Here is a 14,539-nt window from a genome sequence, read left to right on the forward strand (position 1 = left end):
AGGCAGTAAACAGTGAGTGAGTGGGCAGGCTTGTGTGCGATCATCATCATCCTCCGTCACTCCGGATCAACCATCATCCACAGGCCCGACCCGAGCAGGAGGCTGAGGCGCGTTCAGGGACCAGAGACGGGACCAGGCGGTAGGTAGCGAACATCACAGCTGATGTTGTCGTTGTTGTTGTTGCTGCTGCTGCTGTTGTTGTTGTCTTTGTCGTGACGCGCCCTCAGAAGTGTGACTGGATGTTTTCATGCGACACGGTGGAAAACGCTGCCTCACGATCCCTGCGTGTGCAGCGGAAACTGGTCCCATCTTTTGTTTTTGTCGCAGCACACGAGCTAATGCTATCTGCAGGCTAAAGGCTCCGCACACATCAAGAGTAGCCTCACACCATAGACTGTATATAAGGTTCAAAACCAGTGTTCCCACCACATCATAAACACCAGAGACAGTGTGAGTTTACAGTAAACAAGGCCCAGGGATCTTCAGATAAATAATAATTAATGAATTAATAATAATGAATGCCTAATCATAATCGAGTTTTGAAATCATAGATGTAAAATGTATCTCATATTATATCAGTTTGTTATCATCAGATTCTTGTGTATCTCATCTATGAGGCTTTTTAAATGTCTTCTTTCATATCGTTGCTGTGTAAATTCAATATGTTATAGTGTGATACTATGTTATAATGCTGACATATTAGACTTATCTCCAAATTAAAACGTTACGCATTTGGCACCATTTGGAATTTCCATCGTCTGGCAACACAAACATTCTTAAATGGCTTTTGGTAATTAACTTTTTAAAGTGATATCTTAAAAACCCTCTATAAATGGATCCCTTCCCTATAATAATTGTATTTTTATATCAAAGAACATTCTAATCCAACAACTGACAGTGGAAGACCAACGTCTTGTATGACAATTTTGATTTGCACTTCATCGCCTTGTACAGATCACCCTGTGTGTCATATCTGTAATCTGCTTGTTTTTAAGAGCTCACATTGATCCCTGCAACACCGACCTTGCCTCAGTATCACCATGGGCTCCTCCACCACATCTGCCGCCCTGCTGTGTCTCCTGACGGGGGCTCTCGCTGCCATTCAGACCCCCCAGACAGGTGAGGAGCCCGATGAAACTGCAGAGCTCAAAACACAGAGCTGGTAGTCTCAGCTACGAGTGAGGAAGTAAAGCAGGTCAAGATGTCAGCGTGACATGTCAGCCTGTTCTCTGCATGACAAAACAGGGAAACACTGAGGTGATAATGCGTCTATATGAGATTCAGAAAGTTATCAAACAGGAGCTTTAGTACCAATGGAGATGCAGCAGATTTAGGTGAATTTAGTTTTGTTTATTGGTTTATTTATTTTTGAGTTGTCTTAAGAGATAAAGACTGGTTATATTTACCACAGAGGCTGCAACCGGTAATTACTTTCATTATAATCTTTGTAAAAATCTGTAAATAATCATATATGGGAAACTTTTTTTAACCGAGAAAAACAAACTCAAAACGCTGAATCTGTGTAGACAAACTGATTCATAGTTCACAGTCGGTCTAGTTTGGTCAGCTGTGCGGGAACCAGCTAAGTCATCAACTGTTTCTCCAGTGTTTCTGGATAAGCAGCAGGCGAGCACCGTGATCTCCCGTCAGAAGAGGAATGTCGACGGCAGTAACCCTAGCCGGTCTTCCAGCCTGGAGCAGGCTTGCATGGAGAAAGTGTGCAGCTACGAGGAGGCCAGGAAGTTCTTCCAGGACTCGTACCGCACGGTGAGATGCCGAATTTCTCTCACAAAGCCCTGCCTTGCTTGTTCATTATCTCCCAGTGCCCCTCCCTGTCTCATTAATGCACTGTATGCATGACAGAGAAAGCCACTGTGCAGCCTCAACTGTGCACTTATCATGCCTGTTTTCTCCTGCAGGATATCTTCTGGTCCGTCTACATTGGTAAGTGCTGTGGTAAAATGATTTTCCATTGCTGCATGGCCATAAGTGTTGCATTAGATCTTCTCAGACTCGCCGTCTTTCTGCTTAGATGGAGACCAGTGTGCAGAGAAGCCCTGCAAGAATGGAGCGCTGTGTTCGGACAGCGTTGGAGGCTACGACTGCGTCTGCAAGTCGGGTTTCACGGGGGTCCACTGTGAAAACGGTGAGGGGGAGATCCATGTTGTGTGTGATCATCGTTGTTCATTTGCCTCTCAGCCGGTGTGTGAGTGCTGCTATCCTCCGCTCTCTGTTTCCACGGTGCAGACCAGACGCTGTGCATCCTGGAAAAGAACAAGGGCTGCACCCAGTTCTGTAAACCAGACTACACAACCTACCAGTGCTCCTGTGCCCGTGGATGGAAGCTCAGCCAAAGGGACAGGAATAAGTGTGAGCCTGCAGGTACGTCTGAGGCAGGGAGAAATAACCTAATGACGACCTAACGAGAGAGAAGTAATCACAAACGTTTTGCAATCTTCTCTCAGTCAGTTTCCCCTGTGGTAAAGTGAGCAGTCTGAGTCGTTGGGATGACAAACAGTCCAGCAACACCCGCAACAACTTTGAGGGAGTTAGCTGTACTTCCACTGAGTGTCCCTGGCAGGTAGGAACACACAGACTCCTGCACACTGTGACACATCTCTGACACTCCTTTATGTGTGGCTGATGTTCCTCGTGTCTTTTTTTCAGGCTCTCCTGAAGAATTCAGAGTCGGCAGGCTTCTGCAGCGGAGTCATTCTGAAGGAGAACCTGGTTTTGACTTCAGCTCAGTGTGCAGACAAGTACAGCTCCTTCCAAGTGGCCGTCGGTGAGCAGACTAAACCCATTATCACAACTTCCCAACATCAAGGATAGTAAATAATAAATAGACAGCAGATACTCTGACGTCACATGAGAGTATTTCCATTTCCAATGCAACAAAGTTGTGCAGTTGGACAAAAGACGAAAGAGAATCATGCAAGCTCCCAAAAATATCTGTGAAGCAACAGTTAGATCTATAATCTCCAAACACATTTTTTCAAATAAACACTTCAAGAGTGAAGAATGAAGTGAAGAAAATGACATTTTTATATCGAGTTCCTTATTTAAATTATGTTTCACGCAGGATTTAATATTTATATTCAAACTATCTACATATCCCCAGCCCTAGAAGAATATTCAACTTTCTTCATGTGAAGGTACCTTATGAAGCTAATGGTACTGATGTAATGATGTGAAACTGCATGAGAAAAACTGACATAGACAACAGTCTTAATCTGAACATATTACATTTGTGAGAACTTTCACTGACAGAAAAGCTTCAGATCTTCACATTTCTCATTTCCATTTGTACTCTCAGGCTCACTCTGACATTCTCTGGACTTTTCACTATAGGGCTGGCAGGAGTGTCCACAGCACCTGACTTAGACATTTGTGTTCTCACATACAGCCCACCCGGATAATTCCAGGGGCTTTTTTCTGGGGTTCAGTGTATGCCTGAAAGCAGCGTATGTGTGCCTGAGTTTGGGAAACACCATCCTGAATGTGTTCACTTCCCTTCTCTTCCTCAGGCAAAAGCAACACCAACGTTCAAGACGGAGAGCAGACCCTGTACGTAAAAATAGTTCACGTCCACCCGCGCTATGTGGAGGGTCGTCCGGAACATGACCTGGCTGTCCTCGAGCTCCGCGACCGCATCATCTTTAGGAAGAATGTAATCGCTGCCTGTCTGCCAGAACGGGACTTCGCTGACAACGTCCTGCTGAAAGGCGAGCTCCCCGCCGTGGTCACCGGCTGGAAAGATCCCCAACAGGTGTCTGCTTTCGAGGGCCCGCTCACTGTTAACTACTTGGCGTACAACCAACTGGCTCAGTGTCTGGAGAATCACGGCAGCCTGATGACCAATAAAATGGGCTGCACTGCCCCTCGGGCCAATGCCGACTGCACCATGAGCTCAGGCAGCCCCTTGCTCTCCCTGTATAGGGATGTGTTCTTTCTCACCGGGGTGGTGAGCCAGCCGCCGGGGGCCAAGTGCGGCAAAGGCTACATCTTCCAGAAAGTGTCCCGCTACCTCGGCTGGCTGCAGCCGTTCATGGGCTCCCGTTAGATCGGGTAGTCAGGGAGTACATATAATAAAAACTGGGAATAAGGGGAGTACTTCCATGTGTGCACTTCAAGCTCAACCTCTTCATAAGTTTTATCTTTTTGTCTTGTATTAGTACCATTCATTATTTGTAAATAATTTCTTGTATTTACAAACATGCATATACATACACGGCATCAGTCTCAGTCGAGGTGATTGCTTTTCATTCCTCGACATCTACTTCCTCACTTTACCCACAAGGTGGCTCTCTGTTGACATAAACAGAGCAGCTCTTACTGCACGTGACCTCCAAACTGGCCAAATGCAGCAGCAAGAGATGGAGTGAATTATTCAACATGTGCTTTGTGACGCGGTCAAAGCTTTTAATAACCTTAAGTTGATGTTGTTTGTTGTGACTGCTGTTCCTAGCTGACATGCTCTATGTAACATTCCTGGTAATCACTATTCTATGAATGTAATAAACCCACATAACCACATCACCTGATCTATGTACTGTTGGTGTTTTTGGATGAAATATTATTGTTCAAAAAAAAATCTGAGGAATGGTGGGATTTGAATATCTGTATATTTGGGAAATATCAGTGAGTCGTAGTTGCAGGTGAGAACTTCTTTGTTTCAACAATTTACAATAGATAAAGAGCTTTTTTTTTCATGCACACTAACTGAGATATCAACAGTGTTAAGTAAGTATTGCTCAGATATTGAGGTATGATGGGTTTCTTCATCATGACTGGAACGAATTCAACTCTGCCCCTGACTCCCATGCTGAAAGCAGCTCACTCATAAATCTTTGGTGAACATCATTAAGTACTTCCAAAGTTCTAAATTCAGACCATTTCAGATTAACTTTAATCAAACACTATTTACAGTTTTAACTCAGATTCAGAGTTTGGCAAGTCCCATTTCTGAGCCTTATATCCTGGAAACACAACAAGACATTTGATTGGTTGTGTTAACGATGTTTACAGAATTGTATTAATATTACTTCTTATCTTGTTCTGAACCTGTATGTATATGAGCTGTTATACAATTTAATAGAAAATACAGAACTTACATATGAGAGTATCCTTCATTATATTTTATTATCCCTATTTGAATTAAACCACACTTTAATGTGCTTATTTTCATTTAATTCACAATAATATCAGACTTGCTTTAATCATTTTATCAATGTATAAGCACTTTCTCCTGCTGTTGATATTTGACATGTTCCAAAAGGGAGCTTCATTTGTTTGTATTATACTTTTGCTCTTTTGTTTGGAAAGCATTTAATATAAATTATTGTATTTATATACTTTTTTCTGTCCGATCTCACTCACAAGTAGAGGCAGAGCACGTTTTAATTGAACTTGCTGGTTTCATCGATTAATGTATAGTGTGTCATTCCAGCCCGTTGTGACAATCAATGTCCAGGAGAGGGCAGTGTTTTCATGTTCAGATCATTTTTTATTTCTCTAATTTAACTCTCGTCAAGAAACGTGTGCATCTGAGGTTATATAAGAGGGAATGGGATCAGCTACTATTGTTTTACAACTGGGGAAATCTATATAAAGCCTTTTGGTTTTCATTTCAGTATTTGACAGGATCGCAAACTCACACAAAATTTTATTTGAGACAAACAACAAGAAACCAGCTCATCTTTGAGTTGCATTGGGTCCTAAACGACAGATGACCAATATTGTTGTAATTGTTTGGTTGTAAAACCGTCCATCTGTGCATTAAAAGATGTCGCTAAATTAGTCAATCATGGTGAAATCCCCCTGACAGTTATTCTCCCGCTGCACACAAACCTTCAGTGGAAGTCAATAATATACGTTTTTTTCACATTCAAATATTTTACCAAAAGCTCCTCAACACAGCTTCGAAAAGGATTAAATTGTCAGAACCGGAGAATTTACTTTTTTTTTTAAATATTGGAATAGTTCACGCATGCTGTATTGTGAGTGCTCTTTGCTTTATTAAGTTTCAATGTGATTTCCCATTTACAATAAAAAAAATCATATTAAGGATTAAAAAGAAGTTAAAAAAGGCCAGAGGGTCTCACCTGAACTTCTGACAACTACCTGCTCTGTCTGATCTATTCACAGTATTAAACATATACTAAGAGTCTGAAACCCCACATGTGCTCATCCTCTCTAACAGCAACATTTCATTTAACTTTTAGTTTCCTGTTGCGTTTCTAATAATTATTTATGTTGATGACATTTCCTTGAAAAATGGGTGGAGTTTTTATTATCTCTGCTAAGGAGGTTATGTTTTCATGATTTGTCAGTCAACATTTTTATGTAATAATGGACCAATAACCACACAACTTGGTAGAAGGAAGCTGCATGGATCAGAGATGAACCTATACAGCTCTGTTGAGCTCTACTGAGTGCCAGTCCAGTGAATGAATCTGGAATCTTCTCTCAAAAAACATTTCCCCCCATAGTGTTTGTAGTGTGAAGCTTAATGAGGTGTTTTATAAAGATGTGATCGAAAACGTCAGAGCAAGTGAATCCACTTTATTTCAGCATGAACAGAAAAAAAAGAAGGGGGTTTCATTTCACTTCACAACAGTTCCTCATAGCAGCATGATGCATGCACAGAGAAGTATAAAAACCTACTCATTTTGGCAGCATAGGGACATTTGCTGATGTCACCACCCGTGGCTCCGTGGACAGGCAAGCCAGGATCTACAACATCCTCCTGGATGGCTCCCTGTGTGAACAGTCAGGCGGCGGCTCGCACAGAATTTGCGCTTCCGCCTCAGGTATGTCCCTGACGCTGTGGTTAGAGTCAAAGATGAATCAAAAAAAGATTAAATTATCAGTTGCACAATTCAGAAAGCACCGCAAAGTAGAGGAGGAGAGGAAAGAACAACATAGAGGTAAGAATCACCCCGATTGTGGACGTCATTAATGTTTATTTGTGTCGACATGACATGATATGCTATCAGTACAAAACTCTTTTGATATTTTTTATTATAAATATTTATTGTTTTTTATAGTTTACAAATTTGTCTGCCTCTGTGTGCATCTGTTTACAGTCCAAGTTGTCATTGAGTTGCGTTTAGTTCATCGTTCTCATAAAAGTGAACGTGTTCAATGAACGCGTTCTTTTGTGTTCGTTCATGCACAACACTGGATATAAAATTGATTAACAGCTGCCACACTTCGTAATACTAGTGAGAAAAAGGAAAATAATATATTTAATTCAAAAAGAAAAATAAACAAGACAAATGGTGAAGATATTTAAGTCTAATCCAAAGTGTGAGGGTCAGACTGTGGTTTCCATCCTGCCAGCATGGCTAAAAATAGAGACGAGCGCTAAAATAGTGATGAAACGTAAGGGTCAATACAATCAAACATAAAGGAACAACCATGGTTGAGGTCAACAGAGAGTGTTGGACGACGAAATAAGAGATCTGAGTGTGTTTGGCAGGTGATTCCAGTTTGATGGGGCTGTACATTTAACAAATCTTCTACTTCTGTTTTAACCAGTCACATGCAGAAACAGAAAAGCATCAAATCTGTTATGCTCATAATTTAAATGAGCCATGCTGTCTAATGGAGAAAAAAAAACTATGGAAACTGGTTGTAGCTATCCCCAGCTTGTCCCACACAGACGGATATTTGCTTGCCCTCTCTGTCCCATACCCCTGTGTTGTCTGGCAACATTTTCCCACAGACACTTTGCCCTCTGCAGTCTTCTCACAGCCTCCCTGGTGAACAAGGCCTGGACCGTGTCATGCAGGGAGAGAAAAGGAGAGGCGGAAGAATGGGCATTAGAGAGCGTAAGAGACGCCACATAAGAAAAAACCTGGCCTGCCACTTTTGATCGGGCGCTTGAAAAGGACAACTCTGAAAGCTGGGGCCCACATAGCCTGTTGCCATGGTACTCACCTAGGAGATGGCTCCTTGCTCCCAAAAATGGCTCTGCTCCTTCACTGGGCCGTCCAATGGAGATTCATGTGAGTGGAGCTCCTTCCTTCCTTAGTCTGGTCCTGCCAGCTCCATTCCCAGGCTTACGCATACAAACACACTCTAGGATAGGTTCGGCCACACTTTAATGCTGAGCTGCTGAAATCAAACTCCTGCATTGCATTCATTTTTATTCCCTGAACTCAGCTTAAAATCTGAGAATTGGGGAGATGGGCACGTGACATGAATACAGACGGGGGGGTGGGGGGGGGGGGGTAGCAGGAGACAGGAAAAGGAGGCTGAGTGAGAGATGGAGAAAGGACCGATAGATGAAGAGCAGAGACAGACCAGGAGATCCGGGACGTTGACACAGAAGAGAGATCAGTTATGGTGTGGACAGTTTGACTGAGCTACAGTATATTAGACATGAATGAAAAGGGACACATTACACACATTAGCGCGGCCGTTACCAGTGGGAGGAAGTGAAAGCACTCAATGTCAAAGCTTTCACTCTGCACAGATCAAATGTCACCAGCGCTGGGCGATCAGTGGATGTTACTACAATGTGTTGGTACATCTGGCCACTGGCCTACTTCCTCAGTAATCCTTCGCTCGCCTCAACCCCAAAATAAAGTTGCATGCTGTGACCTCAAATCCTCCCTATACCCTGTGTGTGCACGTGTGTGTGCGTGCACGTATATGCATCGCAATGACATGCTTATTTGTGTCTTGTGAATTGGGGTGAAGGGGGCGGGGGGGGGGACACACATTAAATTACAGACTTTGGCAAGGATTATCTGTCTGTGTGGTGTCTGATTCCACGCAGGGGGTCAGCAGTGTGTCTGTGTGTTGAAGGCAGATAGACTGAGTTCAAAATCGGATCGGCTACGCGTGTGTGTGAAGAGCGCTGTGCTATCTGTACAGGCACGTCCAAAATCTAGTCCGGGTAATCCCCCCCACCCCCAAAAAAAAAATCCATGTCCCCAGTCTTGTCTCCCTTCAAGGCTCCACAGACATGGGACTGTGCGGTCACCCCCTCTCCACCCAATTCATCCCAGCCCCCTTCTCAAACTCTGCCACATGCCAGACAGGGCCGCTTCCACTCGGTTGGGTAATTGTGCAGGAGAGTGGACATAAAGCAGGAGCTCCAGAAGTTGGGGATTGGGAACTGAAAAGTGGCTGAAGGAGATGGAGCGAGACAGGCTGTGGACTTTAATATTGCTCAGATGTTGTAAAGTTCTTTAGTTTTTTTTTAATAGCAAGACTAGAGAGAGTTTACACCAACGCTAGCAGCCCTGTGAGGGTGCATCCAGACTTGGGCATAGTGCTGCCCTAAAAACGCTAACATCCACGTTCTGTTACAACTACAACATGTTGAGTGCATTTGAATGAAACCAATAGCCACTTCATTAACTCTTCACAATGTTTCCTATGCAGCTGAATTAAATATATTAAAATCTAAAAACAACATTGATAGATGAAATTTGCAATTTTTTATGAATTACACTTAGTCTGCATTTGGTTTGACTTGTTAATGAACTACTACAAATATGTGAAACAACAAAGTAAGCAAATAAATGGTTATTTGTCTATATATGTCGGTATTGCAACAAAACTGGCGTTAATCCAATAATCGATGGACGGATGTTGAAACAATTCACTTTTTCACAAATGTCATCCATAACTCACAAGCAAACTAAAAAGACGTCAGTGCTGGTAACAGATCCTTTACTTTCGTCACTTCTGAGTTAAAAGACATTTCTACAAAACTGATAAAAAAGCATCCCTTATTCACCTCTGACCAGAAACCAGGCCTCAAAACCTTGACAAACGCCTTAAAAACAGAATGTCGCTTTCAGCATGGGGACGCAGTGACTGGTAGATACAGAAGGAAGGTAAATCCTGGAGCTGTCTTTATTCCACTGACCTCAACCCGACCTCGTAAGGGCTAAATCCTGTCCAGTGCCATCGAGAAACCAGACGACCCGACAGAAAGTTCTCTGAGGCTCGCTGAATGAAAACAACAGCGCTATGTTCCATGTGGTGGTCTTTGAAGAGGCCAGATAAAACCTTTGAGTCATGACTGTGTCTGCAAGAAATGTAAGTGGGAGTGCATCCGTGTATTTATGTGTCCTCCAGATACAGCACAAGGAACCTAAGTGGGTCACATTCACATGACCTTTGATATGAACCCTCCTTCTAAGGGGCTATGCTACCTCGAAAGGTCATGACCTCTGATGGTTCAGGACCCCGAGCAGCCGGAGGGTTTAAGTCATTGTCGAAAAACAGAGCAGGATTATCCCTCTAACCATACTACTACCTTCATTACCTCACTCAGTGCATTTCACCACACAGCACAAACAAATGAAATTAAATCAACCTTTTCACCAACACTGGCACATTAACAGGCACATGTTTATTAATGTGTAACGTACTTGTTAAATTAACCAATGTTTAAAAAACATATATTAAAAGTTAAAAACAACACATAAGTCAGTGTCTGTGTTAACAGGATATTACAGTGATTTAGTATGAAAGCTGGGGGCCTCATAAGAGACACATAAAGCAGCGGAGTCTGAGATATCTCACATTTCAGTCCCAAACATGTTCAATCTTTGAAAACTGGAGCCTACACTTCCCATAAGTCAACTGGACACAATCGTTTTGTTTTTAATCCTTTGATTAACTAAACTCCTAAAGTCTTTAATCTGCTGAACACACATGGTCAGTGCATCCCTCTCTAGTGAGCTGACAGAGTGGGGGTGTTTGTGCAAGTGTGTATATCATAAACTGTGTGTAAACATGGATGATATATCGGCTCCCTGAATGTGAAGCCAAAGAGTCTTGATAGCCACCTGGTGGCTGGTTGCAGTAAAGGTCATAACTCCCACCTCCTTTGAGTTACTGAATGGGATATGAGCCAAACAAAAAATACACGTCAAATAGATTGTCATTATATGTAGTTTTTATCACATCAATGTTTTTTTTGTGTAAGATTGGTTTTAATCAGTTAGTTGATCCTATAAAAACAGGTCGTAATATAATGATTGACAGCTGAGACTGACTCATGATTGGTTGAGTGCTTGTATAGGTGTGACCTCGATATCTTGGCTCCATCTTCCGATCGTAACTACACAGACTGCCGGCAAATGTGCAAGATGTCGGCATCATATCAGGGATATTTCAACTTGATTTCTAGATAGTGGGAGCAAGTGGAGACATGTCATCCATCTTTATATACACTCTATGGTGTATATGTACTGACACCGTGGACTTTTCAATTTCATGTATTTATAAAGGTGATGATCGGTATGCATCTTTTGGGAGATCAACTGTTCATCTGACCTTTTCCATTCACCGAACAACACCACTATCACACGCCACGTCCCCTGCAGCATGTCTTAAGATGGGATGTGCGACGGGGAAAAAAAAGAGACTCTTTAAAATTAGACTCTCTTCCTGCTAATTTTGGGCACCTGCATCCTGTCATAGTTAATGCATCCTGTGAGGTCACATGCTCTCATTCCGCTGCTTGTCTCTGGAAACAGATGCAGCACTGTGGCCCTGTATGTCGGCCATCCTGCCGTCACTGTGCGGTTCATTGTGTGGAGCCGAGCGGGGTCCTGACAAGGTGAGGAAACTTCTGTGCCGCAAGTACGCATGTACTGACGGGAGGATGAGACAGAGGAGAGAACAGCACAGCACAAATAGTTCACAAACAAGAAGGAAACATGCCAGACAGAGTTTGTGTGGCTCTTGTTCCTGTGTAGACACATGACACTATTAGAGCATGTACTCTCCTCACACAGCACAATAACTCACCAGGCAGGGCTAAAGTTAGCAAAGCGCCTGTCTGTAAAGCTATATTAGTCAGCGACTGAGCCCCACATGATCGTACTGATCCGGACTTACCTTGTCACCCTCTATAAATATTGAAGTCCTCCACTGGCTGCTGGGATCTGAGTCTCCATCTGATGGTGGCACTAACATATGTTAAACATGTGTTTGTGTACATTAGATGAATCATTTAACTTTGAGGAAAGTACCTTTTCTCGTTCTGAGAGTATTATTCAGTTTAGTTTAGTCATATAACAGATTAATGATACATGATACAGTAATGAATATCAATTATCATAACACAAGTATAACTTCATAAGTTCATAATTATTCATTATGTTTTCTTGTATACATTTTTTTCTTAAATGGAATAACATTTGAGGAAAATGTTATATCTTTTTCCAGAGAATTCCACAGTTTCAATCCACAGACATAAAACAATATATTCACCCTTTTATACACAAGCTGTAGCTTAGTTTTCCTTCTTCATTAAGGAGAAAGCTCCTTTGAAGACATAGTAGACGAGTCTTCTACAGTAATATAATAGGAGATGAGTTTTTTATGTTATAGAAGATTAGTCTTCTATTTGATCAAAGTAGCCTACTTCATTTAGAGCTGGATTCCAAGAAACACTCACAACTCCAGCTTGATCGTGTGGAACAGAGTCTAGGTCCTCAGCATCAGAGATTTCAGACTCAGAATCAAGACCAAGAATTAGCTCCTCATCTTCCTCCTCCTGTTTTTCATACATCATCTTTCATTTCAACCGTAAGTCTGAAATGATTGCGACCAGCAATACTAACACCCTGGATAAAGAAAAACAAATCAAATGCATATTTCAAATGTATATTAATCATTCTATTAAGTATATACCTTAAAATAATTGTAAAATAGCACTTACTGATTCATTTACTCAGATGTGCAAAAGCAGGTGTGTGAAATGAATGGTAGGTGAATACAAAATAAATACAGTATAACTATCATACAGTTATGGGTCATTTTTGACCCATGTGCATTAGAAGTGTGGTCATACCAACAAAAAAAGTTATTCATAAAGTTACAAAGTAAAAATTTTAAATAAGGATTTCTGGCTGCATCAGGTCACGAGATCGATTTCTGGCTTAACACAAAAGCAATAATATTTTTAAGTCAACTAAATCCTAAGTTTCAACACATGGGACCTGGTAAACAGTCTGTTTTTTCAGTGCATTTCAGTATTTCCTTGATTTGAACAGCTGAGAGAAACAACACCTTAGTTATTGAGCTTTAGAAACGCTAGTTGGGGGATTTTATTGCCTTTGGACAGAACCAGGCTAGTTCATTCCAGTCTTAATGCTATGCTAACTCGCACCTGAATCCTGCAACATATTAACGATACGGACAAAAGGTATTGCAGGAGTCTTCTCATCACACTCTCTGTAATAAAACTAAAAAGCATGCACTGTACTCCTTACAGTCTGTGATGTGTCCCTGCAGATGTAATAGTTCCGCTCACTTCTCTAAATGAGCCTCCCAGCTTCTACAACACAAAATGTCTCAATCAACTGCCCGGCCCCACACTCAACTGCAGTAATACAAAGGAAACAGCCTAATAAATTCTCTTAATTGCATCTTATCCTGACAAGGGATTTAGAGAGGCAAGTTCTTACAAATCCAGTTATGGTGATTAACTATGTGTGGAACAGAGTAATGATTCCCTTTTCTTGTGCGCGACCTCCTCGAATACTTGTATAAAGTTTGAGCGCCGGCATTGATGATATACTCAGAGCCTGTCTGCTGATAAACAGAGAGAGACCCATTAATCCCCTGGGCCTCAAGCAGCGACCCCTCCTCCTCTTCCCTTGCTGTCACTCTCCCAGCCTGCACCTGTCAGATTAGTCTCACATCCTCAGCTGCCACTCGGTATGATAGGCCTCCTTACTGCCCAGAGCCTGCATGTCATCTCACTTTGCATGTATTTATGCGTTTTGTGTGTGTGAACCGGGGGGGAGAGAGGCTATGAGAAGGCTGTTCCACGCAGAAAGTGAGTAAAATGTGAGGGGGGCTGGTTGTCGGTTCCCACTCGTCTCCTTCATGTTGCTGCAGGGTACGGTTTGGTGTCATCAGCACACACATTTTAAAATGTAGATTAACGCCTCCAAATCACTGGAGTATTCACAATCCCATAAAATGACATCCGGGTCTGTGAGTGGATGGAGGAGAGGGGCTCGCAGCAGTATTTGAAACCAGTAGCACACACACATGGCAGCTCTCTTGACTATAGAGGAGGTGTCATGGCTGCCACACATGATCCAGTATGGAGACTGCAGTGGAAAACAGTTTTCCTAAACGAAACTGTGACAGCGTTGCCACAAATCACTTCCATTCGCTCACAGCGTGCACCAGGATTAAGGCAGGATGGGACACCGAGAGGGGGGTTGGAGGTGGCCGGGGCCGCGGGGGGCTCCCTGAAAGCCTCCCTGGTAGATGGACTGGAGCAGCTGAGGCGACAAGCATGTGACCAGAGGCAGAAATAATAAGCATCACAGCAGTTTGTCGCTGTGTCAAGCCCACGGACATAATCAGAGTACAGGCCTGGAATAGAGGCCACATTTCTTTCAAAATAAGAGTCACACAGATATATAAATAAACTCATATATCAACAACAAATGGCAGTAGCTGACTGCTATTAGTGTGTGTGTGTGTGTGTGCGTGTGTGTGTGCGTGTGTGTTTGTGTGTGTGTGTGTGTGTACTTGTCTT

The 14,539-nt window shown here is 42.5% G+C and overlaps 1 protein-coding gene across 1 annotated transcript; it reads left to right on the forward strand.

The window, feature by feature from the left end:
• Positions 1-4,539, forward strand: proza (protein Z, vitamin K-dependent plasma glycoprotein a). The gene is made up of 9 exons (XM_062408867.1): positions 1-139; positions 996-1,119; positions 1,607-1,767; positions 1,920-1,944; positions 2,033-2,146; positions 2,248-2,382; positions 2,466-2,581; positions 2,668-2,785; positions 3,528-4,539. Exons 2-9 carry the CDS (start codon positions 1,041-1,043, stop codon positions 4,061-4,063), a joined length of 1,284 nt encoding a protein of 427 aa, XP_062264851.1. The 5' UTR covers positions 1-139; positions 996-1,040; the 3' UTR covers positions 4,064-4,539.
• Positions 4,540-14,539: the final 10,000 nt, after the last annotated feature.

Source organism: Platichthys flesus, chromosome 16, assembly GCF_949316205.1.
Source record: "Platichthys flesus chromosome 16, fPlaFle2.1, whole genome shotgun sequence".
Lineage (NCBI taxonomy): Eukaryota > Metazoa > Chordata > Actinopteri > Pleuronectiformes > Pleuronectidae > Platichthys > Platichthys flesus.

Coding starts and splice junctions, on each gene's coding strand:
- proza (XM_062408867.1), top strand. CDS start 1,041: ATGGGCTCCTCCACCACATCTGCCGCCCTGCTGTGTCTCCTGACGGGG. Junction 1,945..2,032: donor CTTCTGGTCCGTCTACATTG/GTAAGTGCTGTG, acceptor CTTTCTGCTTAG/ATGGAGACCAGTGTGCAGAG. Junction 2,786..3,527: donor CTCCTTCCAAGTGGCCGTCG/GTGAGCAGACTA, acceptor TCTCTTCCTCAG/GCAAAAGCAACACCAACGTT.